At 37.1% G+C, this 27050-nt stretch overlaps 2 protein-coding genes across 2 annotated transcripts in view; both read left to right on the top strand.

Annotated features, from left to right (window-relative positions):
• Positions 1-20590, top strand: part of LOC127803342 (vacuolar protein sorting-associated protein 41 homolog) — a 28292-nt gene extending 7702 nt beyond the window's left edge. The window contains 15 exon segments of the mRNA XM_052339503.1: positions 2286-2418; positions 2487-2577; positions 7213-7315; positions 13051-13154; positions 13229-13322; positions 13417-13572; positions 13691-13753; positions 13857-13922; positions 14095-14295; positions 18197-18274; positions 18377-18496; positions 18584-18664; positions 18770-18855; positions 19663-19744; positions 19849-20590. Coding sequence (XP_052195463.1) covers positions 2286-2418; positions 2487-2577; positions 7213-7315; positions 13051-13154; positions 13229-13322; positions 13417-13572; positions 13691-13753; positions 13857-13922; positions 14095-14295; positions 18197-18274; positions 18377-18496; positions 18584-18664; positions 18770-18855; positions 19663-19744; positions 19849-20301 — 1911 coding nt within the window. The 3' untranslated portion in view covers positions 20302-20590.
• A 2407-nt stretch (positions 20591-22997) lies between these two features.
• Positions 22998-26124, top strand: LOC127794661 (uncharacterized). The gene is made up of 9 exons (XM_052325911.1): positions 22998-23532; positions 24079-24265; positions 24518-24651; positions 24729-24841; positions 24938-25184; positions 25277-25432; positions 25522-25601; positions 25685-25734; positions 25893-26124. Exons 1-9 carry the CDS (start codon positions 23146-23148, stop codon positions 26027-26029), a joined length of 1491 nt encoding a protein of 496 aa, XP_052181871.1. The 5' UTR covers positions 22998-23145; the 3' UTR covers positions 26030-26124.
• Positions 26125-27050: the final 926 nt, after the last annotated feature.

Raw genomic sequence — 27050 nt, 5'->3', positions numbered from 1 at the left:
CCAAACTTTTAAGTTTTACACAACTTATAAGTAAAAATCCTTATAAGCTAGGAAAAAAAAGGGTAAGCCAAATAGCCTCTTAAGCTCTTAGATTTTTAACAAACGGGTAACAAAATAAGCTATATTGCGTTTAAGCTGTTACAGTAGTTTATAAGTGGTCAAACTGCTAAGCCAAACATCCCCTTAAAGTCGTAATGGACATGCATGATAGGACAGTTCATTTTGTATTAGTTGGTACATATCGTACTAGACAAACTCCAGTACAAAAAATAGAAAATTCCATTTCGGCCAAAAGTCTTAAGATTTCCACTTCTAAAATTCCATTTTGGCCAAAAGTATCAAAATTTTGCTAATATCATAAAAACATCTCATTTTTTACTTATTTTTGGTTCTTGGCAAAGTCTCTCAGCTAAAAGCCTAAAATTCCCAAATCTAATATTGAGCCACATAGATACTTTTTTAATTTCAGTTCTTAAGTACCTGTTTATCTGCAGAATATATATATATATATATTTTGCTTCAGTATATGCATTTTTGTCTGGTACAATTAATGAGAATATACAAATTTTGGTGGAACCTGTTTATATATTTCACTTTAGTTACTTTCAATTGCTTGAATTGTGTTTTCCTTCTCCATATCTGAGTATTTATTTTGCACAATATTAAGTTCATTTTTCATAGGACTTATTTTTAATTTTTCTGTATTAAGTATCTATTTTGTTTATTACTGTTATTTTTTGTGTCTATATCTATTTCACAAATTGTTTTGTATTGTTTCGTATTAGTTCATATTTTATTCTGAAAGAGAAAAAGGCAAATAACATCTCATTTATACCCGAAAATAGTTTAGATTTAATTGTTTTCTATTGGTTAGATTTATTTACTGATTTTGTCGGAAACTGAAGACTAAAAAAATCTCTTTCAAACTAGAAGGAAGTCAATTTATTTTATATTGTTTTGTGATACATATTTTAATTTGTTATAGCAATATATTTCAAATGGTACGAACTACTGTTTAGTGTTGGTATCACACAATACCAATAACAAAATTGATGCTTTCTCCCGTACAATATTGACATCTATGTGGAAAACCAAAGACCAAAGTTCACAAATTTTGACTTGTTTGATAAATTGATCCAATCTTTGACCATTTTCAGTTTAGAATCTTATTTAGCCTAATCTTTATATTAAAACCAACAGTAAATATAAGTTAGGCAAAATTTTAAGTGAGAACAAATATAATATATCCATATAACTTCATTGTTTAATTGTAGAAAATAAAAGTATAGAAATATTTGGAAATTTAGGATTGAACATATATTTGGAAATTGGGCACATTTAGTTGTGAATAGACAATTTATATTATGAAGTGCCTTCATTTTTTTGCTATCCTTATGTATGAATATTTTTTCATAAAATTGCAAATTTTGGAATTTCACTAGTTATGAAAAATTTTCACTCTTTTTTGAACTTCCTATGTGAATAATTTAAAAATTATTTATTTCCTTAAGTTGTTAAGAGCATGGGACATCTGGGCAGACCTTTGTTTTTTGTTCTATTATGATAACTTGATCATGTGAAATTGATATGATTTGCTGCTTGATATATGGAACTTTAATTAAATTAATTGGATTATCTGGATTATGGATTGGACACTTAAATTTTTGTCATGACTCGGGAAGTGGGGTCCATGATTGGCACTAATCCCAAGACAGGGAGGACCCCACCTTGGAACTAGTAGGCCAAGCCACATTTACACATATAATAGAGTAAACATCCACAAAAGAGAGATCTTCTTAGAAACCCAAAAAAAAGAAAAAGAAAAAGAAAAAGAAAACCCACAATAGATAGATCTCTAACATTGAGATTTCTAGGAATGAACACACCAGTTTGGCAGTAAACAGAATAAGGTGATAGAATGAGCATACATTAGTACATATGTATCATCAGAATCAGAGGATAATGATGGACAGAACCATCTCAAATATAAATAGCGCAATGGTATCCGTATATCAGAATGTTGATAGAACAAATATGATATAATACACCTCCGTGGGTGAGACAGAATATCATAAAAAATTTCTTATTTTTTATCATGCTGCAAATCATCTGTCCTGACATGCTTAAATCATGGACTTTCTGTTGTCTTAGCCTTCCTTTTGTTAACTTTTATGGTTTAGTTTTTGGTCTTTGTTCATCTTCAATATTTATGGTGCACTGCCTTTTTTTATACCTGTCTTTAGAAGCCAGAAGGTTCTGTCAATTTAAAATCTTGTTGCAAGCAGGGAAATGCTCAGAGACCAGAAGTGCGTGTAGTCACATGGAACAACGATGAGCTTGCTACAGATGCTCTACCTGTCCATGGCTTTGAGCATTACAAAGCGAAGGACTATTCACTTGCTCATGCTCCATTCTCAGGTAAATTGCGCAGGATTTTATGAATTTGTAATTGAACAATGGGTTATAACTGTGGCATTTGGATGCAGGTAGCAGCTATGCAGGTGGTCAATGGGCTGCTGGTGATGAGCCATTATACTATATTGTATCCCCGAAGGATGTAGTAATTGCAAAACCTAGGTTAGAGTCAATTGCATCCTTCTCTTTGTTTCTAATGAAAGTTTCTATTGGTAAAATTGATTGCATCAATGCATATGCTATTTTAGCATCTTTTCTATACTGGTAAGAAGTATCCTTTTTTGGCATCTGGAGGGATAACATGTTTGTTGTTACAGCAAGTTTTTGTCACAAATAAACTATTTTATTGTCGTTATGAGTTATTGATCATAAATCCTTCCCTGCTTCTTATGCTTTTCGTATGTCTTAGCATATTATGTAGCTTGATTGGCATGAATATTTGTTTATCAACTTACTGGATATCTGAAACTGGGACATTTAATGATGTTTGTTGATGTGGAATGGTAGAGAATAAGAGTAAGTGGAGGCCTGTAAGAAGTTGAAAAAAAAAAAAAAAAAAAAACAGAAAAGAACCCAGGAATGTGTAACCTCTGGACCCAGCTCCCTCATATAGTTGCATACTGGACAGGTAGTGGATAGGATAGACTGCCTTGCTCCTATTTTGCTGAAAGAGCCCAATTCGTCTGACTTATATTGTGTTACAGAGCTTTACACCTCTGCAATTTTTTTCCTAAATGAAATTAATTGTAAAAAAGACTCAACATTCACAAGCCACAAAATAATGGAGAAGCAAATGATGAACCAATTATCCATCCTGCTAGCAAAGGTAGCACCAATTAGTCACAAAAGACTCATCTTTCTTAACTTAACAGGTGTTAGAACAGATCCAAGAGAGGTGGCCAGACAAAAAGGTCAACTTGGAGGAGCTTTCAATTTTCGTAGAAGTCTCCATGGGTAATTCAAGGAGCTTTGTAGAAAAAAAAAAATGAACTAAGAAAATCTCCTTGCTTAGACATGTTCAAACTCTTTTGCTGTTCCACTGTCCTATATAGATGCAAAATCAAACAACTCCATTGTTGAATCTAATTATAGTCAAGAAGATTGTGCCTGAAAGCATTAACCAAACCACACTAGAAGAATAGGTGATTTGTTCAAGTGTATGGCCCCTCTTTGAACCATGTGGATTTTGTTAGGATTTTTGAGTGGTTAATGCATACGGGATATATGCTTTTTGTGACTGTACTTTATTTATACGTTGGTGGTGCCCCTTTTCTCTCTTTAATCTTTTGTCAACTTCTTGTTATCACTTATTTATTCTCTGCTGCAAATAATTGCATATAGCTTGGCAGTTGGGAATTGGGATTGAATTGAGCTCTTGTCCATAAATTACAAATATATTACACAGAATTTTCCAGTCCCTTGATAATGTCACCATTAATATCTGTCTACATGTGTTCTTGCTAGTATATATAAAGGAAATCTCTATGGTTATTCTTTTTTTTTTTGCTTGCTAATCCCTATGACTATTCTAATCCTTAGCATTGTTTATTTTTATGCTTGGAGATATTTTTGTGATTGCTTAGATTATATAATTTATTTTTTGTGCTGTTATAGGCTCTCTAAATTTATATTGTTCATAAAGAACTGAAAAAAGTGATGGTTTGGCATTGCTATGAAATTTTTGTTGTCGTGAGAATTACATATGTGAAAAGAGCTTTTGCAAGAATCAGTTTCCGGAAGAAGCAGTTCAGTGTTTGGTCAAATTATTTGAGAAATGCTTTTTGTTGTTGCTTGCATTTGGCCAATGATTGATAAAAAATTAAAGTGTTTTACCATCAGATTATCAGAAAGAACATTTACACAAGTGTTTTGGTAATTAATACCGTAACACCCCAAAATATTTTTAGAATTTTTGGAGGTTTAAGGAAATAAGCCCGAATTTAAATTGGAGAATAATTTATTTGGCCAAGTGAATGGGTCAAATGATTTAAAAATATGTGGATATATATGTATAAGTGTTCAATATATGTACATGTGTGCATATATTATAATAAAGTATAATATATATAATTAAATAAAAAATAGTGTATATATATATATATATATATATATGATATGAAGGAGAGGAGAGCCAGTGGGCTGCAGCCCACTGCCCCAAAGCTTTAAGTCCCTTTCTGTGAAAGGGTCCCCACAACTTTGGTTTTTTTTTTTGGGGGGGGGGGAGCAGCTGCTCGCCTGTGCGCCCAAGGCAGCCCCCTTTGCACCCTTGGGGGATGCCTTGGAAGCCATCCCTCATGGATCCCATTGACCCCTTTCCTTTTCCTCCTTTGTCACATGTATATATAGGTGTATTTCACAAGAAAGTTAGGTTCAAAAAATAGAAATAAAGCACAAAATCCCTCACATTAATTGGCTTCTTTATGGGGAAAATTAGGGGTCCTAAAAATTGGGGGAGGATCTCTTAATTGAGGGAGTTGAAACAAGTGTAAGAGAGGATAGAAAATAGAGAAGGAAAGATAGAAGTGAGAAAACTAGTGAAGGGTAGAAGAAGCTTCCATCAGGGTTACCAAGGAGAGGTTTGGAAGCTAGGAGTAAGCAAGATTCTCCAAAGAGACCCCAAGGTGAGGTTCCCCTACCTACAAACTCATGACTTTTTCATGTTGCATGAGAAATCAGTTTTGGAAATGTACTGTGTATGGCTTTTTATTTGCATTCATGATCATGTATGGCCATGTTATTTTGCTCTTCGCCACTTAGGCCCGAGGTGACGTGGTCTGGGACCTTCCAAGAGGCATTTAGGGTGCCGCTCTTGAAAGGAGGCTGGCATGATCACAGGTGACACCATAGAGTAGAAACTTGCATTTTCTTTTATGCACGCATTTTATATAATGTTTTTTCTTTGGGGGGCTTCCTCACTTAGAAGGTTCAACTTCGAACTTGATTTCATTCCTTGAAATATTCAAATGTTCTAGATGAGGCAAACAGTTCGAAGGTGAAGGAAGTCCTTGAAGCATAGGTTTTGGAAGCTTCACTATATTTTTGAGGCATGTCATGTTTGGTAGATACTATATGTGTTTTTATGTGACGCACTAGAAGCATATATAGGCTTTATTTTGGTGATATCAAGTGTATTAAATAAATCAAACTCGTTGTACGAACTTGGTTCTTATTTAAAGTACGCTATTTTATTTTGGCAAAAATAGACAACTTTAATGTTCAAATCTTGAGTTGTAGTGATTCAGAAATTTATTTTAAGGAATTTAAAGATTTTGGGTTGGGATGCCTGTCCTTTTTTTTTTTTCCCTTTAAACTTGATATTTCGGAATGATTCAAAAATTTGGATTTCTTAATATGAGTTATGAATCAAACTAGGTTTGATATGTGAAAATGAGTGCACACACAAAGACCCCACCTTGATAAACTAAACCAAACACAAGAGTTTAGGTGGAAAGGTGATGCCACTAGAGGTAAAAGCTTAGGAGAATAATCTCTAGTGAATTTGAGAAAAATAAATAATAAAAATGGAAAGTCAAGCAAATGAAGGTTTGAAAGTAGGATGTAAATCGTAAGGGTTAGTGAAGGGCTATTATGGGAAATATTTTTTTTAATAAATTTTTTTCCAAATTATGACGTGGAAAAACACTCTCAAGAGAATGATGTTTCAAATATTATTTGGATATTGACACACGTGTTTTTTGCTTTTCAACATTTTTTTAACTTTTATGATTATATATTCTTTTTAATTATACAAATGAGTTAAACCACAAAATTATATTTAAGCAACAACAAGATCTGGTGAAAACCTGTACCCATCTTTTCTTTGTCCTCAACGATTAAAAACAAAACAAAAACATTCAAACACGAATACTAGTTCACTATCTTTTAATAAATGTATTAAGCTGTTAAAGGATTATAAAAAATCGTAAATAATTAGACAAACCCAGATGGAGAATTTTAAGGATACGTAAATCTGAAACCATTGATGAGAGATCATTTGACAATTGGAGCATCTTTTTTTTTTTTTTTTTGTAGAATAGATTTAAAATTTGCTAAAATTACGAAAAACTGTGGTGAGAGTTAGTGGGAGGAGCATGATATGTGATTTTCTTCTAGGTGGTTTGTGATGATATGGATTCTGTGTCAATTGATTTGTAAAGACATGGAACAAGAATTAGATATGATTGGTGAGGGTAATATGTTTAATTCTAACTGCTGGTCGGGGGTAATTTTGACTAAACATAATTTTATTTTCTGGTTCTCTTTTTCTTAAACGTAGAAACTCAAGTTTTCTGCTTTGTCTCTACAACAGAAAAATAGCTTTTCTTGCCAGTAATAGTACTTTTCAATTTTGGCTGAACACCACAAAGAACTCACAGAAAGAGTTTTTGTTAAAAAAACACTTTTCTAGATGCCCACCGGACAGCCAAACAGAGGCTAAGAGTCTAAGATATTGTTGCTTCAGTTGCAAGAGTTTGCAGCATTGGGAATTAATAATACTTACTATTTTTCCATATTTTTTATGAGTTCAAGGATTATTTTTTGATGGTCTTAAGTGCATGACCATTGAATTAGGGTAAGTGGATGACCTGAAAAATTGAATCTTATCAGTGATCTTGTTAGGAAAACTCCAGGATTTAAAATCTTAGTGTTTGTTTACAGCTTACACGTTTGGTTGCCCATGTTGTCTTCCATGCTGTATAAATTTTATGATTTTCAAAGTCTGTTGTTTTGCAAATCCAATATCTTCTTGATTAAGTGGTTGATGAACAGAAATTGAGTTTTTATGTTGATTGCTAGGGATGCAGAAGATCATATTTCTTGGCTTCTTCAACATGGATGGCATGAAAAAGCCTTAGCAGCAGTTGAGGCTGGACAAGGGCGGAGTGAGCTTCTCGATGAGGTACTTTTGTTTATTTTTCTTTTATGTTCGCTAGTCTATTTGTCTCATGTTACTTTCTAAGTGGTAATTGGAGAGTTAAATCTCTTTGTATGTGTTAATGTTCGCAATTAATATCTAGATATACAAGAACAAGTAGAATTAGAAATGATGTTATTTGCAATGAAATAAGAGTGGTGCTTATTGAATTATAAGATGTGCTAGAGCATTTAAGATGGTTTGGACACATAAGATGAAAACCAATAGACACTTATGAGGAAAGAGGATGGGATGGTAGAAGTTTGTAGGAAAAGAGGTAGATAAAGAACAAAAAAAAATTGGTGGGAAAATCTTAGATAGAATGTAGAATACAATGGCCTTACAAAAACATGATCATGGTGGACATGATTGCCAAGTTAGAATTCCATGTACGTGACCCTTCCTAATACTTGGTTGTTTATGTTATTGTTAGAGGCTTCATGTACACCATACAGTTTGAGAAGGCTATAGTGACAAAAGTATTAGATGTCCTCAATCTTGCAACATGGACATGTGTCGTGCTGCGACAATTAGCAACTCTTCTGATTCAACGTGAATTGGAGGAGTGTGCTGGAACAGAAAAGAAGAACGGAGAAGGAAATGTAGAAGAGAAGAGAAGAGAAGGGAGGGAGAGAAGTAAGAGAGAGAGAGTAATAGAGTCTTTGATTGAATTTCTTGAATACCTTTTACAGGAGAAGGAGCAAGTTTATATAGCTTGATCCGTGGGTGCTGCCACAGCAGATCACACTCTCTCTAACTAACTAATTTGTCCTATTTTAGCACCTAGACACTTGATAGATTTTGCCATAACAAATTAACTAGCTGGAAAAAGAAATGCAAGCAAGAAAATAAAATACTAAGACAATACAAATAAGTAATATCCAAATCTAATACAAAACTTAGCCACAAAAATCAGATGTCACCCCTTGTCTCATGACAACATGCTAGAAATAATAACATCAACAATATTTTTATACAATCGCCATCACAGTCCATAATCCTGGTAGGTGGGGTCAGTTAATATTATTGCGTTTAACATATAAACATTAAAATCCAATATCATCTCAGTCTAGAATAGTTTATGACATCTTCCTAGCCAATATTTCTTCTACTGGAAATTTTTTTCCAGTTGCCCTAGTCTTCATGTGTTTATTTCAGGAAAATCTTTAGCATGTTTCCTGACAATTGCAATTTGTTGAGTTATATAGTTATACTTTAAGGTTAATCCTATGTTAGAGCCCATGGCCTATTGTATTTATATATATATATAAGTGTATAGTTTATGAATTTAATTAAGTGTTTTATACATATTAAAAGCTAGATTTTACATGGTATGAGAGCCAAAATACAAACCCTAACTTTTAATGAAAACCCTAGCAGCCACCATACAAACCCTAGCCGCCGCCGCCGCCGCCGACATCACCGACGACTACCGTCGGTCGCGTCGCCACCGACTGCCGCAGCTTGCCGTGCCACCGCCCGTCGCCGCCCACTGCGTTTCCACCGCGCGCGCTACTGGTTAGTTGCGGGTCTTCACCGTCCGGCCACCGATCACGCACACCACCACCGCCGTTGCGTTCGCCGGCCTCCGATCTGTTGACCCCCGGAGGACCGTCGCCGTTGCCGCGGCCGCGGCCACGCGCCGCCTCTCTCGCACTGTTCACGGAGACGTTTTTGCTCCGATCTCTCTCACCAGTGCTCCGATCTCAACGCCGTCTTCACCATTGGACTCGCCTCCTTCAGTCCATCCCAGCCCCGGTGGTTTCATCGCCATCCGCAGCCGCCGGTCACCGGCATCCGCCATCTGCCGTCGCCCCAGCGAGCCTGTTTTCTGTGTTGGATCATCCAGCCTTTATTTTTTTGCTTATTTAACTCTTTTGTTTCAGATCAGTTGATCTTGTAGGGCTCTCTTTTGTCCAACATGGCTGGTACTAGTAAATCTAGCTCCTTTTCTGGTATTTTGTCTCCCTCTCTAGCCATTGCTACTGAGAAGTTGATGGGCAATTCCAATTATATCTCTTGGTCCAAGGCGGTTGAATTATGGTGTATGGGTCAAGGCTTACAGGATCATCTGACTACTAAGGCCGAGAATGTGACCACAAATAAACCTGAGTGGCAGAGAGCTGATGCTCTGTTGTGCAGTCTTCTGTGGCAGTCAATTGATCCCTCTCTTCATCCGATCTATGCTAACTATACCACGTGCTGTGAATTGTGGGCTCAGGTCAAGACGTTATACACTAATGACATTGAACGCCTGTATTCAGTGGTGTCTAATCTGCTTAGTTTACGACAACAGGGTTTGACTCTTCTTGATTTTCTTAGTCGGATGGCCTCTATTAAAGCTGAATTTAACTCCTTGTTACCTGCTGGTAAGACTGTTGCAGAGGATCTAGTTCAGCGGGATAAGTTCTTCATGGTGTGTGCTCTTGTTGCCATTGGTCCTGAGCTTGCTCCTGTTCGTGATCAAATTCTTGCTAGTCCTACTGTACCTACTATGGATGAAGTGTATTCTCGTCTTTTTCGAGTTTCATCTATTCTTACAGTGCCTCCCTCTTCTGTAAGTGATCATTTTGTCATGGCTTCGCATGTTCAGAGTAGTGGCGAACAGGGCGGAGATTGTGGTAATCGGGGCAAACGCCCCAAGTGTAACTATTGTCACAAGTGGGGGCATACTAAGGAACAGTGTTATAAGTTACATGGCCGCCCTCCTCGTGTTAATGTTGCTCATGCTGATGGTTCTCGATCTGAGTCCTTTGATGGTCATCCACTGCAATCTGTCCTTCTCACTGGGGTTGACTATGATGAGTATCTCAAGTATAAGACATCCCAGCAAACCTCATCCACAGTTGCTTCTGTCGCCCACTGTGGTGATTCCATTGCTTGTCTCGCTCAGTCATCCTCTTTGGGACCATGGGTCCTGGACTCAGGTGCTTCTAACCATATCTCTGGTAATCCCCATTTGTTCTCTCATTTTACTAATTCTATTTCTTTACCTTCTATAACATTAGCCAATGGGTCCAAAGCAGTTGCTAAAGCTATTGGCACTGCCAAACCCTTACCTTCTTTGCCTTTAGATTCTGTCCTTTATCTTCCTCATTGTCCCTTTAATCTTGTCTCTATTAGTAAACTTACGTGTGCCTTCAATTGTTCTATCACCTTTAATGATTATTCTGTCACTATCCAGGATCGCGGTACGGGACAGGATGCCCTCATCGGTTCTTCAGCACCAGATTCCTCACTCTCTCTTGTTTCTTGATCATCCATTATATGTTCTTCCTCTCCGTGTCTTTGGTTGCACTTGTTTTGTCCATAACCTGTTTCCCAGTCAAGATAAATTGTCTGCTCGGTCCATCAAGTGCATTTTTCTTGGTTACTCTCGCCTTCAGAAGAGTTATTGGTGTTATTCTCCTGACACCCGCCGCTATTTTTTTTCGGCGGATGTTACTTTCTTTGAGTCGTCTCCTTTCTACTCTTCGCCTCATTCCGAGTGTCAACCCATTTTTGAGGCCATCCCTCTTCCCGCAAGTCCTCCTGCTCCTATTCTCCCAGTTCCTTCCTCTACTCGATTGCAGGTTTATCATCGGCGTCATCAGCCTCGGTCTCCTCCTGGTAGAGATGTTGTTCTTGTGCCTTCTCCCGCATCTCCTACTACTTCAGCGACTCCTGCTGCCTCATATCCTGCTCCAGTCTCTCCACCTGCCGCGGTCCTGCCTTCTGAGGATCTGCTTCCTATTGCCCTTCGGAAAGGTACCCGTTCTTCTCGCAATCCTCACCCCTTTTTGTGCTTTTGTGTCTTCCTTATCCTTTGTTTCAATACCTAAGACTGTTAGTGAGGCACTTTCTGATCCGGGATGGCGACAAGCAATGGTGGATGAGATGACTACTTTGCATTCCAATGGTACTTGGGATTTGGTTTCTTTACCCCCAGGGAAATCTCTCGTTGGCTGTCGGTGGATCTATATTGTCAAGGTGGGTCTTGATGGGCAAGTTGATCGCCTTAAGGCTCGTTTGGTTGCCAAAGAGTATACTCAGGTTTATGGCCTTGACTATGGTGACACTTTTTTCCCTGTTACTAAGATGGCCTCTGTGCATTTGTTTCTCTCTATAGCAGTTATGCGCCACTGGCCATTGTATCAACTGGACATTAAGAATGCCTTCTTACATGGTGAGCTTCAAGAGGAGATTTATATGGAGCAACCTCCTGGGTTTGTTGCTCAGGGGGAGTTTGGACAGGTTTGTAAACTCCGTTGCTCACTATATGGGTTGAAGCAGTCTCCTTAAGGCTGGTTTGGTCATTTCAGTGCTGTCATTCAAGACTTTGGTATGATTCGTAGTGAGTTTGATCATTCGATTTTTTATAAACACACATCACATGGGAGGTGTATATACTTGGTTATCTATGTGGATGATATTGTTATTACCGGTGATGATCAGGATGGTATTATTCAGTTGAAGAAACATATTTTCCATCATTTTCAGACTAAGGACTTGGGGTTACTTAAATACTTTCTTGGCATAGAAGTTGCTTAGTCCAGTTCTTGTATTGTTATCTCTCAAGGGAAGTATGTGTTAGACATTTTGGAAGAAACTGTGATGCTTGATTGTAAACTTATAGATTCTCCTATGGACCCCAATGTAAAGCTCTTACCAGGATAGGGGGAGCCTCTTGCTGATCCTGGAAGATATCGCAGGCTAGTCGGAAAACTTAATTATCTCACTATCACTCGCCCAGATATTTCTTTCTCAATCAGTGTTGTCAGTTAGTTTTTACAGTTTCCTTGTGATAGCCACTGGGATGCGATAGTCCGGATTCTCAAGTATATTAAGGGAGTTCCAGATAGAGGACTATTGTATGAGGACAGAGGTCAATACTCAAGTAGTCGGATATTCTGATGCTGATTGGGCAGGTTTCTCCTTTTGATAGACGGTCTACTTTAGGATATTGTGTTATGGTTGGAGGAAATCTAGTATCTTGGAAAAGTAAGAAGCATAAGGTTGTTACTAGGTCGAGTGCCGAAGCAGAATATCGTGCTATGGCCTTGGCAACATGTGAATTTATCTGGTTAAAACAATTGCTTCAGGAGCTCAAGTTTGGGGAGATATCACAGATGAGATTAATTTGCGACAACCAAGCTGTATTACATATTGCTTTCAATCCAGTCTTTCATGAGAGGACCAAACATATCGAGATAGATTGTCATTTCATTCGAGAGAAAATTTTATTTGGCTGTATTACTACAGATTTTGTCAATTCCAATGACTAGTTAGCAGATGTCTTCACTAAGTCTCTCAGGGGTCCTCGAATTGAGTATATTTGTAGCAAGTTTGGTGCATATGATATATATGCTCCAGCTTGAGGGGGAGTGTTGAGTTATATGGTTATAGTCTAAGGTTAATCCTATGTTAGAGCCCATGGCCCATTGTATTTGTATATATATATATATATATAGGTGTATCGTCGATGAATTTAATTAAGTGGTTTATACATATTAAAAGCTAGGTTTTCTTTCTAAGCTTTACACAATTGAACTTCCATTTTTGGCTTGCTTCTGGTTAATCATTTTTGCAGCCATTTTTCTGTTTGTTTTACAGATTTCCTGTTGTAATTTGACTCTCAAACCTTTTCCTGTAAACCGCAGAAACTAATTTATGAATTTCATCCTGTAGTTCCATAACTGTCATGCTATTATTGTGATCCAATTTGTCTTTTATCTGCTTAGGTGGGTTCAAGGTATCTCGACCATTTGATAGTGGAAAGGAAGTATGCTGAGGCAGCATCTTTATGTCCCAAATTGTTGCGAGGATCTGCTTCATCATGGGAGAGGTACTAAATATCATTAAACATGAAACACTTCTGTTAATTTATTTTTAATAACTCGCAGTGGGTTATTCTCACAGCTGGGTTTTCCGCTTTGCTCATCTTCGTCAGCTTCCTGTGTTGGTCCCATACATACCAACTGAAAATCCAAGACTACGGGATACTGCTTACGAGGCATGCAACATATGACATTTCCAGTAAACTTTATTTGGTACTTGGACTTGCCAGATTTGATATATAGATTTGAGTAGTTTTTGTTGTTATACAGGTTGCTCTTGTTTCTCTGGCAACAAATCCATCTTTTCACAAGGATCTTTTGTCAATGGTCAAATCTTGGCCTCCTGTAATTTATTCTGCCTTGCCTGTTATCTCAGCCATAGAACCTCAGCTTAATACTTCATCCATGACTGATTCACTGAAAGAGGTCTGAATGACCAGCTTTTCTCAATATTCCTTGCAGATTGTGACTCATAAAAAATAAAGAGTTAGTGAATTTTCTGGTGGCTGAAAAATTTTCTTTGTGCATTAATTTATCATGTCAGGCACTAGCAGAGTTGTATGTCATTGATGGACAGTATGAAAAAGCTTTTTCACTATATGCTGATGTAAGTGCTATTGGTGTGATTGTGCTCAATACTTTCCATGAAAAACCCTGCTACTGTTCAGAGTAATTTCTCTCTACTGAATGCATATTCTTTTATTCTTCAGCTTATGAAGCCAGATGTATTTGACTTCATTGAAAAACATCAGTTACATGATGTGATTCCTGAAAAGGTATATTTAAACATAGTAGGTGAAAATTTTACTTCATATGATATCCAAATTTAAAACTTGCCATTTCCATAATTCCCTTTGTTGTTCCCATTGTGAGTTGTTCCCAAAAAGAGAAAAAGCAGGGAAGTTTCAATATCACAAATGCTATTACATGACTCTCGTGAAATTTCAGGTTGTTCAACTTATGATGGTAGATTGCAAACGTGCAGTACTTTTGTTTACCCAGCATAGGGATTTAGCCACTCCATCCGAAGTTGTTTCACAACTACTGGCTGTTGGGAATAAATGTGATTCCAGATTCTTTTTGCATCTATACCTACATTCTCTATTTGAAGTTAACCCGCATGCTGGAAAGGATTTCCATGATATGCAGGTAAGTGGAAAAAGAATTGAATTTGTAGTAGAATTGATTCTTTCTACAGGTAGTTTTATTCTTAATTTGTGGATTGTTGCAGAGACTGAATGGGAATAGGGCCTGTCTGTAGTTTCTTGTACCCATAAAATGATTTTGAACAAATAAAAAAAGCTATGACACCATAAAAAGAGTTTTGACACTATCTGCCTGTGCGCTTCTCCATTTAATGTACCTTCCAGTCTGAATCTTTTTTATTTCTTTATTTTTGTATTGGGACTTGGAGAGTGTGGAGTTGTACATTTTTGCTTGTTTTAAGTTTGAACTTTTGAACCTTCAGTTATGGTAGTTGGTGGCCATCCTTTCCAGTTGAAAAAACTATTGGAAGTGATTCCCTCCAAAATTGGGGGGATATTGTGGCAATCTTGTCAGTGTGTATGCCACCTTCTGAGGATTAGATAATTATATGTTAATTGTGTATTGGTTTTTGGTACATTCAGAAGAAATTCCCAGTTTTTGTGATAACTTTCATTGAGTATGTATCTTTAGGTATTTTGAAATGTAATTTTCTTGTCTTTCTATACCTATCAAGTGGGATAACTTAAACTGTCAGGACTTTTTGCTTACACTGTAATTTCAAGAAACCAGTTAAGAGAAACAAACAAGATCGACTGGGTGAACCATTTGGCTTTCCTAAGCCTGGCTGAATGTCAATTCTTCCGGTTAGTATAATTTAGAAAAATGCTGCTCCTGGTAAAAACAATCCTAATTAGTTTCAATATTTTTGTCATAATTGTAAATCATGCTGAAAAAATGGCACCCAAAGAAAAATAGTGGTAAGGAGAAAGTGGGAAAGAAGAAATAGGTGAAAAATAGTGGTGTTTTCGGGTCAGTTGTGATCTGCATCTTTAAAGTATTGAATTGTTAACCACCATTCCATCTAAAGACTTGAGTTGTTAGATAGAGGGTTAACTTTTTTTTTTTTTTATATTATCATTTTTACTCTTAAACATGCCCCTTCATGCGTGGCCAAGCTTCACTATGTAACTGGTCCAAACACGTGCAACAATTTAAATATTGGGTCAGCGTTGAGATTTGAAATCCGGACCTTTGCCTACTCTATTATCATGCTGAATTGTTAACCACCATTTGATCTTAAAAGTAGCTTTTAGATTAGATGGTGGTTAATAATTCAATATTAAGAATTGTTGGAAGATACTTTGCCATTCAAGTTAGTCTTGTTAATAAAGATCAGGGATTATTTATGAATAAATTTTTAATGGCTCGAATTTGGTGAAATACAAGTTATGTCCAAACCCCATGCTTAAGCCTCTTCCAATTTTACTAACACTTCTGTGTCCTGCACCATATTCTTGGGGCATTTCCATACCCGTGCTGTGAGGATCAGGTCGGATCTAGAACCTGTGTTCTCAGGTCAAATTGCATTCCTATCTAGTTATTATTTGATGTATTCATCGGTTGTTTTGGTGTCTATATTACAACTCCTCTTCCACTAAATTTATCTGACTGTTTTATTTCTTGATGTTTTGACGCAACGTGTAGCGTGAGTGTAAAGAAAACACACCAAAATGAACCTTTAGAAGAACAAGCTTTAATGGCCGAAGTTTGGCCTTCAAGAAGATGCAAAAACAAAACTGTTTTGTTAAGAAGACCCAGATAGCTTGCTGAAATTGTACTGAGAAAACTTGATTACAACCCCTAACTTCTATGTATATTTATAGTGTTTGACTAATCCAAATTCATCTAATATTTGTAAATAAAATTCAACTAGAATCCTAATAGAAATAAATCCTAAGTAAAAGTCAACTAGAATCCTAACAGAATAAATCCCAAGTAAAATTCAACTAAAATCTTAATAAAAATAAAATCCTAATCAAACATGAAGTAGAATCCTAAATCAAGTAGAACATATGAAATATTAAAATATTGTTTGCTACTGTTTCAGTGCTACTGTTCCGGCGCTACTGTTCCGATTTGATTGGGTTAGCCTTGGATCGGGTCTTGATTGGTGACCGCATCATTCACCTCCACTTGAGAAAAAATTCGACCTCGAATTTTGATTCGGGTAGGACAAATCCATGTTTGACAAGTATAAAGAGAGATTAGTTACATTGAATGTTAATACCAAAAGCAGTTGCACTACTTCAGTTAACTAGCCTGGGAGATCTAACACCCTTATCCACAAAGAGATCTATGTGACCATCTTGCTTTTGCAATTGCAAAGGTGAATGTGTTCCTATTGCCTTCAATTCAACCATGCCAGAGCCTGAATAAACTGCAGAAGAATCTGCTACCATGGCCTCCATCTCCATTACAGTCGCAAGCTGATCAGAAGAAACACCACCATCCTTGGATTGCGAAGCAATGCCTGAGCCCTCGAGATTGGAAAATACCCCAGTATGAGTTAATAACATTGGAGTTTCTGTCATGTTAGCAGCATAAATTAGATATGAGTTTGCAAACGTTGAGGTTGCTAGGATAACATAATGTTCAAGATCAAGCTCCAAACTCATCGAAAAGCCATTCTTTCGTTTATACTCATTGTTTCCCCAATGGTTGTGTTGTTGCGCATTCCTCCTAACCCCTTTACCACTAGGGTTGGCTATCATACGACCAAGATCATCTTCATTATCGTTATCATTCATCATTGGTCTTTTAGGATTAATGAGGACAGGATTAATGGTTGGTCTTCTCGGTTTAACGTAGCCGGCTTGATTCACGCCATTAGTCTGGTTCCGATTATCCTTAACTCGTTGTAAAACGTCTAATTGGTTGCGGATTCGCTCCAATTGCTACTGTATTGTACGAGTTATTTCCCTTTGTTCTTTGATTGCTTTCCAAACCGCAGGCAACCCCTGATTACTGTCACGAGGCTGGTTGCTATCATTACCTTCAAGATTGACCATTTGATTGGTTGATAAATCGCTTTGATACCACTTGACGCAGCGTGTAGCGCGAGTGTGAAGAAAACACACCAAAATAAACCTTTGAAAGAACAAATTTCAATAGCCGAATCTTGGCTTTTAAGAAGACGCAAAAACAAGACTGTTTTGCTAAGAAAACCCAAATAGGTTGCTGAAATTGTATTGAGAAAACTTGATTACAATCCCTAACTTCTAGGTATATTTATAGTGTTTGGTTAATTCAAATTCATCTAATATTTGTAAATAAAATTCAACTAGAATCCTAATATAAATAAATTCTAAGTAAAAGTCAGCTAGAAGACGCAAAAACAAGACTGTTTTGCTAAGAAAACTCAAATAGGTTGCTGAAATTGTATTGTGAAAACTTGATTACAATCCCTAAGTTCTAGGTATATTTATAGTGTTTGGTTAATTCAAATTCATCTAATATTAGTAAATAAAATTAAATTAAAATCCTAATATAAATAAATCCTAAGTAAAAGTCAACTAGAATCCTAACAGAAATCAATCCTAAGTAAAATTCAACTAGAATCCTAATAAAAATAAAATCCTAATCAAACATGAAATAGAATCTTAAATCAAGTAAAAACATGTAGTAGAATCCTAAATCAAGTAGAACATATGAAGTATTAAAATATTGTTTGCTACTGTTCCGACGCTACTGTTCCGGTTTTGTTGGTTTGGCCTTGGGTCGGGTCTTGATTGGTGACCGCATCATGTTCTGCATTACTACAACCACTTGTAATTCTGGTAGTTTGGCCATGCTTCTTGTCCTCCTCTTCCAGCCTCTCTCTCTCTCTCTCTCTCTCTGGGACACCTGCATTTAATTCCAGAGCTTCATCACTGTGATATTTAGGGTCCATCACATTTTTTTGTACATCCCATGATATTGCAACTTTCATTCTAACAATGAATCCATACTCATGGCCTTTTATGAATATCTAACAATCTTTTGTTTTGTTTACTAACTGCAATAGGTGGAGCTTTATGCAGAGTATGATAAAAAAATGTTGCTTCCATTTCTTCGCAGTAGTCAGCACTATACCCTTGAGAAGGTTGGCAGATTGAATAACTATAAATATAACTGATGATTTATTTTTGCCTTGCCTTTTTTGTGTTTTCATGTTCATTTAATGATGCTTGCAATTTCATCTCAGGCATATGAAATTTGTGTGAAGAGCAATCTTTTGAGAGAGCAAGTTTTCATCCTTGGAAGAATGGGAAACTCGAAACAAGCACTTGCAGTGATAATAAATAAATTAGGGGATATTCAAGAGGTTGGTACTTGCCTTTTGAACTCTGCTCTGCCATCTGTATTTGTTTTGAATTTGGTGGCGTTGGTATAAATATCATGACTTGTGCAGGCTATAGAATTTGTGAATATGCAGCATGATGATGACCTTTGGGAAGAATTGATAAAGCAGTGTCTTCATAAGCCTGAAATGGTATTCTAATAGGATCATTGTCTGGTTCAGTGCAATAAAAAACACATTCATTAATAACCAGAGGTTCCTTTATGTGTCTTGATGCATGTGTCTGCTAATTGGCAGGTGGGGGTGCTGCTGGAGCACACTGTTGGCAATCTTGATCCTCTCTATATTGTGAATATGGTGCCCAATGGCCTAGAGATACCTCGGTTAGCGTTACTAAATGTCTTTCTGTTACTTCCTTGTGACTTGCAGGTCATGATTTTGAGTTGTGAAAATAGCCTCTTTGTTAAAAAATCATGAGGAATGCTGTGTACAAATATGTCCCTCCCTTAACACTCTTAAAGTGGGAACCTCATGCACTGGGGCTCCCTTTTAGTGTTTCCTATGGCCATGTTTGTATTAATCTAATCAGCTTCTTTGGGTCCTCTTTATTGACAAAGAGAGATGTTCTCTGTGGAGGATAACAAGTCTTTCTGTAACTTCCCAGTTCTTTGAACTGTTTCTAGTGTTTCCTAGCAACATCATTATGGTCAATTAATCAATTTCTTCATCGAGTTCTCCTCATTGACAAAGAGAGATGTTCTATGGGAAGGGTAATGCTGTTGAATTCCTCCACCAAAATTCTGTTATTCTAATGGAGAGGCATGTTCCAAGAGATGACAGTAATGATAGTTACCTCATCTTACTGAGCAAAGGCAAAAAAAAAAGGGGGGGTGGGGGGGAGGATAGTAGCTGTCAGATTTTATGTTTGTTTGCTTTGTTCCATTTCTGTTTCCCCTCCTTTGGATAAGGTCTCGACTGGAACATTTTTAGAAGAGCTAATGATGGCAGGAGTTAAACAAATTCTCTGGGATAATTTACTTGCCTGAGGTCGAACACCTGTAGTTTTGTGTGAAATGTTATGTTGGTAACATTGTTATTGAAATATTGAGTCAACTTCTGATCTTACAATTTTTTTTTTTTCGCTGGAAATTACTGTTACTTGATCTGGATGTCATATTTTCCTCTTTCAGGTTGAGGGATCGGCTAGTGAAAATCATAACAGACTATAGGACGGAAACTTCCCTTAGACATGGATGCAATGATATCCTTAAGGTATTCGTAATCCTTCCCTTTGATTGTTCCTTTCTGCCCTCCAATTTCTCCCATGATGACTAACTGGAAATATTGACAATTTGGTTTGAATGTTGAGCTGGCAGACGGATTGTGTTAACCTGTTGATCAAATACTATAATGAAGCAAAGCGTGGAATTCAATTGAGCTACGAAGAAGATGAAGCGCGTGCTAAAAGGGACGACAGTAGGGCTTCCGGGTCAACTGATAGAGTGCCAAACACAAGAACAATCGAGGTCAAGTCGAAGACTAGAGGAGGTGGAAGGTGTTGCATTTGCTTTGATCCCTTCTCAATACAGAATGTATCGATCATAGTATTCTTTTGCTGTCATGCCTACCATATTAATTGTCTCTCGGATTCTACCAATTCGGTTACTGCTGAGAAAGGGGCAGCAGCAGCCGCTTCCCGGGAAGCGTTATCCTATTACGAGTATGATAATGGTGTTGACGATGATGAGGAGGAAGACCACGAAAAAGATTCTGCTTCGGGTGCCCCTCGGATGCGTTGTATCTTGTGTACTACAGCAACCGGCCGTTGACCATGGCTGCGTGAGGCTTGTGATGCGTTTGTTTTGTGGTGTGTCCATGCATGCTTAGAGGGTGGGTGCGTGTGCGTGTGTGCGCTAGTTGGTTTTGTCCTTGTGCTTGTTTTTCAATGAGCTGTGTAATTTATTCTTCTATCTGGCCCTACCTTTCATTTTCTGTCCTCATCAGGGTCTCATTGTAGCATTTTTTTATTTTTTGGTTGTGGGTAGCTTGATTACTTCGACATGTCTAATTAATGAAAATGGCCTTTTAACCACAATCAAAATAATCATCTTTGACCGCCCTGTGGTTGTTTTGTCAGTGATATCTGAGATTAAGTTGATGACATTTTTCTTGGATTGGTTCATAGTAGGGTGTTCTTGATTCTTTAGTTTTTTTTTTTTTGCTAATTATCTTTGCCCTGCACGTATGATCCATCTATTTCAGCCTACAAATTTTACAACACTTTTTGATTAATTTTCTACTGCAACCATTTTACTTGAGGCACGGAGGCAATTTCCGCACTCTTTTTAAAGAAGTCCTTTATTGGCAAGGCAGAAAGGATTGGATGGCGGACACTTTTATTGATATTTTGTATTTTTGTATCGATATGATACATAATATAAGACATGATGATACATAGTAAAAGACGTTCATATAATTGTTAAATTTGAGTAAGAAAAGGAAAAGAATCATGTTACATGTACATTATTTTTGTATATTTTGGGCTACACAAGGGATATTATGACCAAAATATCCTGCGTCTCATGCGTTTCTATGAGTCTCATGAGAGATATTTTTGTCATTAGTATACCTTTGTGTAGTTCAAGGTGTACCAATAACATTATTAAAAGAAAAAAGGTGTCTTGCCTCTTTTTTTTTTTTTGACAGAAACGTTATCTTTCTCTATCCAACCGCCAGAGACGTGAAGCTTTGATGTATTCATTCTGTCATGCTGCAATTAAATATCTGAAGCGGATATTTCTGCACATTAATTCTCATGTGTAAACAGTATGTGAGATAACATATATCGATGACACTTTAGTAATTTATTGAAGGCAAGAGGGCCATTCAATTTTGGGTAAAACGCCATTTAGCTCCTTTAATTTTAAATTAAATCTATCATGACTCTCAATTTTTAATTTTGTAACAATCTCACACTTAAGGTACTGTAAGCATAGCGCGTGGACACACGCACCGTTAAGGAGCGTGAACACATCCATTATCTTCTTCTTCCTTATTCCTTGCGCCGACGACCTCTTGCTTTTCTCATTGTTGTCGACAGAGCTCTTGCCTACCTCGTCGCTGATTGACCTCTCATATTTCTTGACCCGACCAACCACCTCTTGTCTTTTTTGTTTTTGACCGATCTTAGTTTTTCTTTCCTCGCTGTCGACCAACCCTAGTCTTGTTTTCATCGTCGTCGAATTGATGATGACACCGAGTAATCAGAGTTTGTGTTTGTGAATCGAAGGTGACAAGGGGTAGCGATGATTTATGTTGCACGGAAACAATGACACTAAGCACGAAAACATCGATTTGTGTTCGTGAATCGACGGTGGCTCAACCCAGTTTGTGTTTGTGAATCGATGATAGTATGGAACAAATGGAGTTGTGAATTGACGACACCGAGTATTGCTGGGGGTCTTTGTTGTCTTCACTTTCCTAATCTGCAAGGCCAGGGTCGTTGGCTCCTACTTCTGCTGTTGGCCTCGCTTCATCTTTTGTAGCGTTGAGACACGTGGTGCCTTCTCATTGGCTTGGTCAATGAGGGGCTCCCGTCAGACCGTGTGTAAGTCACGCATATGTTGCTAGGTGAAGTGTGTGATTGTTCTAAAATTAAAAATTTAGGGGGGCATAATAAGTTCATTCTAAAGTTGAGGGGCCAAATGACTAAAAAGACAAAGTTGAGAGCATAAATATGCCGTTTGCCATTTAATGAATATTATTCAAATTATTGACTTCGCATATTTGAAATGTGGCACAACTTGATGACTGAAATGTTGAATGAATCAGCTCATTTGGTTAGTCGTTACTGCCATTATTGTGGGGATCAAATCAGAGAAAAGAGGCGAAGAGAAGAAATAAATGAAAAAAGTAATGGAAAGATGAGTCACAGTTAAAGAGGAGCATGTGAGAGAAGCCATCAAGTTATGGAAATAAATCACGTTATGTTGAGCCCCACCTCTGGTGAAGATTGTCTCTCACTCAAACTTCATTGCATACCCATGAAGCAAATCAACTGCAACCATAAAATTCCGTTCAATATGGATCCCTACAAAATATGATTCCTCTCAAGTTGGTGAAGACCTTCTAGTGAGTTAATTTGTTTCTTTTAGAGCTAATTCAGCAAACTATTGGCAACTACACACATTTCATAAAACCTAAATAACAGGTTGATTAGATTCTTTTATTTTTTATTTTAGTATTGACCTGTCAAAGTCACCAATGTGGAATAGATTTTTCTACCCATTAGGCGTTTTATAAAATTACACAAAACTTGTAATAATTTTTACAGATAGTTTCCAAAATTTGGGAACACTAAGCATGATCAATGAATGAATTACTAATGAAATATGAGGCTATGAATCATTTGTAGTGATTTCTTACCTCCATATACAGACAGCCCTCTGTCTTTGGGAATACCTCCATCACTCATCCAGCCTGTTGATTTTCCTTGGGGTCTTACTTCTAAAGCAATCATGCAGTCCAAAACAATCTGTTTCAGCCAACCCAGCACCACATTATCGTCCTCCAATATCAGCTCTCCCTCTGGCATATAAATATGCAGCCACTATACCAAAGATTCAAGGCTCAACATTAGACTTCAGAATCACTCTTCAAAGTCCTTCCCCGTCATGAACTCTGCAACAATTTTGCTCCAATGGCTTCCACTCTTCTTCCTTCTCTTCTCAACCTCTGTTTCATCGTCCCCGCATAAGATCCCAAAGCTCAGTCCGCTGCTAGAGACAATCCTGGCTAGCACCAAACCGGGGTCTCTTTCCGATGATTTCAAGACTTTCTTCTACAATCAGACACTGGATCACTTCAACTACAGGCCTGAAAGCTATGCCATTTTCCAGCAGAGATATGTGATCAATTTCAAGCACTGGGGTGGTGCAAATACAAGCTCTCCAATCTTGGCTTACCTTGGTGCGGAGGCTCCACTAGACGGCGATCTAACCGGTGTTGGATTTCTCACTGAGAACGCCCCAAGATTCAACGCTCTCCAAGTTTACATAGAGGTATAATTGTCATTACTCAATCCCACATCGGTAGTCTTTTGGGAAAGAAGGCAGTAGGTATGCTTGCTTCATCTCATAAACCCCCAAGTCAACTTTTATTTTTTTGATTAAATCGATAAATATGTATAAATAATTAAATATACAAGCAATCATTGGATATACTCAAAAAATATGGCTAACAACCAAAACCTATAGGCCGATAACAAGGCCTTCAAAATGGTCCAAAAAGTAAGGATATATAGCTAACATTACTTTATATACAAATATTTTGATCTTATGAATTAGCCCCTTCACTGAAGCTGAACAAAATAAAAAATTAAACGATTCCTAGCTACCCAAATTTGGTAGATCGAAAAGGCCAAGGCGATTTTCCTAGTCTTTCATGTCCAAGAGAATCCTCTAACTTCTTTATTCAGCCATTTGAGGGCATTGGGGACCGAAGTCATGGCTCTAGAGATGCCTATCTATATTCTTATATGCTCCCAGATTGCCTGGCTGAATGGCCAAGTCACCTATTTTTTTAGTATTATGTTGTTTTGTCATCAGCATCGGTACTACGGGAAATCGATTCCATTTGGGACGCTGGAAGAAGCTTTGAAGAATGCCAGCTTGCGTGGCTATTTCAATTCAGCTCAGGCCATAGCAGACTATGCAGAGCTGCTGCTATACCTCAAGAAGAATTTGACTGCTCAGCATTCTCCAGTTATTGTCGTGGGAGGATCTTATGGGGGAAGTATGTGGCTTAGGACACCATTCTCGTCAACTTTGTTAAACAATGAATTTTGCGTTGCTTCCACTCAATTCTGTGGTTGTTGTATAGTATAAAGCCTAATATACAAGAAAAGTATACAACCAGAAGTTGAACTCAAAAAAATCCTGAAGAGAGAAAAGCCCAATTCGAATCGCAACAAACTTAATGTTATTCGAATTTGCCTCAATGTTGTTATTGTTGTCTTCTTCCTCATCTTTATAGGCTAAATTGCAGTGCTTGCTTCGTGGTTTCGGCTCAAGTATCCCCACATTGCACTTGGAGCTCTGGCCTCATCAGCCCCCATCCTTTACTTCGACCACATCACCCCACAAAACGGATACTATTCCATTGTCACCAAGGATTTCAAGGTGAGATCTTTCCACCATTATTTTCCAGGAAAATGAGTAAGGACAAATTAATATCTCTAACATGGAGTTGCTTCCAGGAAGAAAGTGAGAGCTGCTACAGGGCAATACGCGAATCATGGGCTGAAATCGATCTAGTTGCTTCCCAGCCTGACGGTCTCTCAATCCTGAGCCATCAATTCAATACTTGCGCGTAAACTAGCATATGTTTTCCACCTTCTTCTCTGAAATCTTTGCATGACTTGAATTGAAGCAAGCTCTTGACATGTCCATTTCTGTGCTCCTCCAGGCAGCTGAACAAGCCTTCTGAGCTCAAGGACTACTTGGACTCGGTCTATTCCACTGCAGCTCAATATAACCATCCACCAAATTACCCAGTTACTCAAATCTGTGGAGGCATAGATGGGGCACCAAAAGGAAGCCATCTTCTCAGTAAAATTTTTGCCGGCCTTGTTGCCTACAAAGGCAAGAAGCCATGCTATGACACAGACCAGTACAATTATCCCACAGAAACAAATATAGGATATGGATGGCAAGTAAGTTACCGTCCAACCCCCGTCTAGCAATGACAATGGGTCGGGTTTGGGATTGATTCAATTGAATTTTAGTTGGCTCTACATTATTGTAGAGATGCAGTGAGATGGTGATGCCAATTGGCCGGGGCAGCAACGACACAATGTTCCCACCGGCGCCTTTCGATCTGGGCAACTTCACAAAGGACTGCAAGACCCAGTATGGTGTGTCACCAAGGCCCCATTGGGTCACAACTTACTATGGAGGCCATGTAAACATCTCTCTATATATCAACTACTTCTATAGCCATCTTACCAAATATCAATGCTTATAATGCACAAATTTTATGCCAAATTGCAGGATATAAAGACTGTTCTTAACAAATTTGCCAGCAACATCATCTTCTCCAATGGACTCAGAGATCCTTACAGTAGTGGAGGGTAAACAAGGGAATTCACTTTCTTTCATTTGCTCGTTTTCGTTTTGTACTAACTAGGTTTGCTTTTCTCATCTTTGACTTTAGGGTACTGGAAAATATATCAGAGACTGTTCTTGCTGTTTATACAGTTAATGGTGTGTGATCTGACAGATCTTGATACTGTTATTTAATTTTTTTTTTTTGAAAAGATGGCAACTTGGTATTATTTAATCTTCTAAGTTTTAGCAGATTGAGGGTAAGTTCTTACTGCATTTAATTGTGGAATTATGATTAAAATAATTATGATTTGCAGGATCCCATTGCTTGGATATTATCCTAGAGAAGCAAAGTGACCCAGAATGGTTAATACAGCAGAGGAGCACAGAAGTCCAGATCATTGAAGGATGGATCGCAAAGTACTATGCTGATCTTCTTTTGTTGAAAAAATGAAAGGATAATATATAGAGATAAGTCCGAATTAAATTAAATAATTGTTTTGAAGATCAAAACTATATTTAATCATAACCCACCATTATTCTACTAAATGGTTTGCTTTATACTTTGATTCAACATTATAAATACTTAGTAGGCATGTGTTATATTCCAAAAAATTCTATAGATGGATGTTAATTAGTATAATTTTTATTAATTGGTACAAATTAATATAGATTTCGGTGATATGTCAAATAAGTTATCATATTTCAAAGAACATTACAAAGTTACAGTTTCTGTGCAATGAGCAAATTGACTCTCAACTCTAAAGTATAATGGCTAATTTCACTCCAAAATTAAAATACGATGACTTATTTATTGCCTTACCCTATAAATTAATATATATATTAATATAATAACTGGAATAACCTTACTCAACCCAATTGTAATGACAACAAAATAGATATACAATAGTATAAGTGGGATTTCAAGATAGATGAAATTTAGAACAGAATTTCGTTATACTATATATTATGTATTATTACCAAATTTCAAACTTCATGAGGGAAAAATACTGCCTTTAATGATAAGATTTTTTTTAATTAGGTAAAAATATTAAAATAGACAGTTTAATTAGAAAGGGTTTATAAAACTGACATTCTGCTGTAAACAAGGAATTATCTTCTGACATCACTATTTATTTTGGATAACAATTGGGTCATTAACATTAACATAAAATATTACTTTCTAAAATGATAATAGCATATTTGAAACAAGAAAAGTGCAAAAAACTAAGCAATATAAATTAAATAATCCCATAAGGTGGGATAAACTAAAATCGCCTGCTATTTAATCCCGATGCCAAACGGGCCATTAGTATTAACACATGACATTACCTTACCATATTTAGAATAACAAAAAAAAAATGTAATAAACTAAGCAATATGGATTAATCCACATAAAATCTCTTCACAAATAATTCAAAATACACGAGATTTGAGAATTACTTCCTATTTTTATGCCCAAATTTTGAAATATC

Source organism: Diospyros lotus, chromosome 1 (assembly GCF_014633365.1).
Source record: "Diospyros lotus cultivar Yz01 chromosome 1, ASM1463336v1, whole genome shotgun sequence".
Classification (NCBI taxonomy): Eukaryota; Viridiplantae; Streptophyta; class Magnoliopsida; order Ericales; family Ebenaceae; genus Diospyros; species Diospyros lotus.
Note: the sequence above shows the minus strand (reverse complement) of the source record. Positions and strands in the feature narration are given on the sequence as shown.

Excerpts from the sequence above, each read along its gene's own strand:
- LOC127794661 (XM_052325911.1), top strand. The coding sequence starts at position 23,146 with ATGAACTCTGCAACAATTTTGCTCCAATGGCTTCCACTCTTCTTCCTT. Across the intron at positions 24,266-24,517 it reads GGGAGGATCTTATGGGGGAA|TGCTTGCTTCGTGGTTTCGG; the intron begins GTATGTGGCTTA and ends GCTAAATTGCAG. Across the intron at positions 24,652-24,728 it reads TTGTCACCAAGGATTTCAAG|GAAGAAAGTGAGAGCTGCTA; the intron begins GTGAGATCTTTC and ends AGTTGCTTCCAG.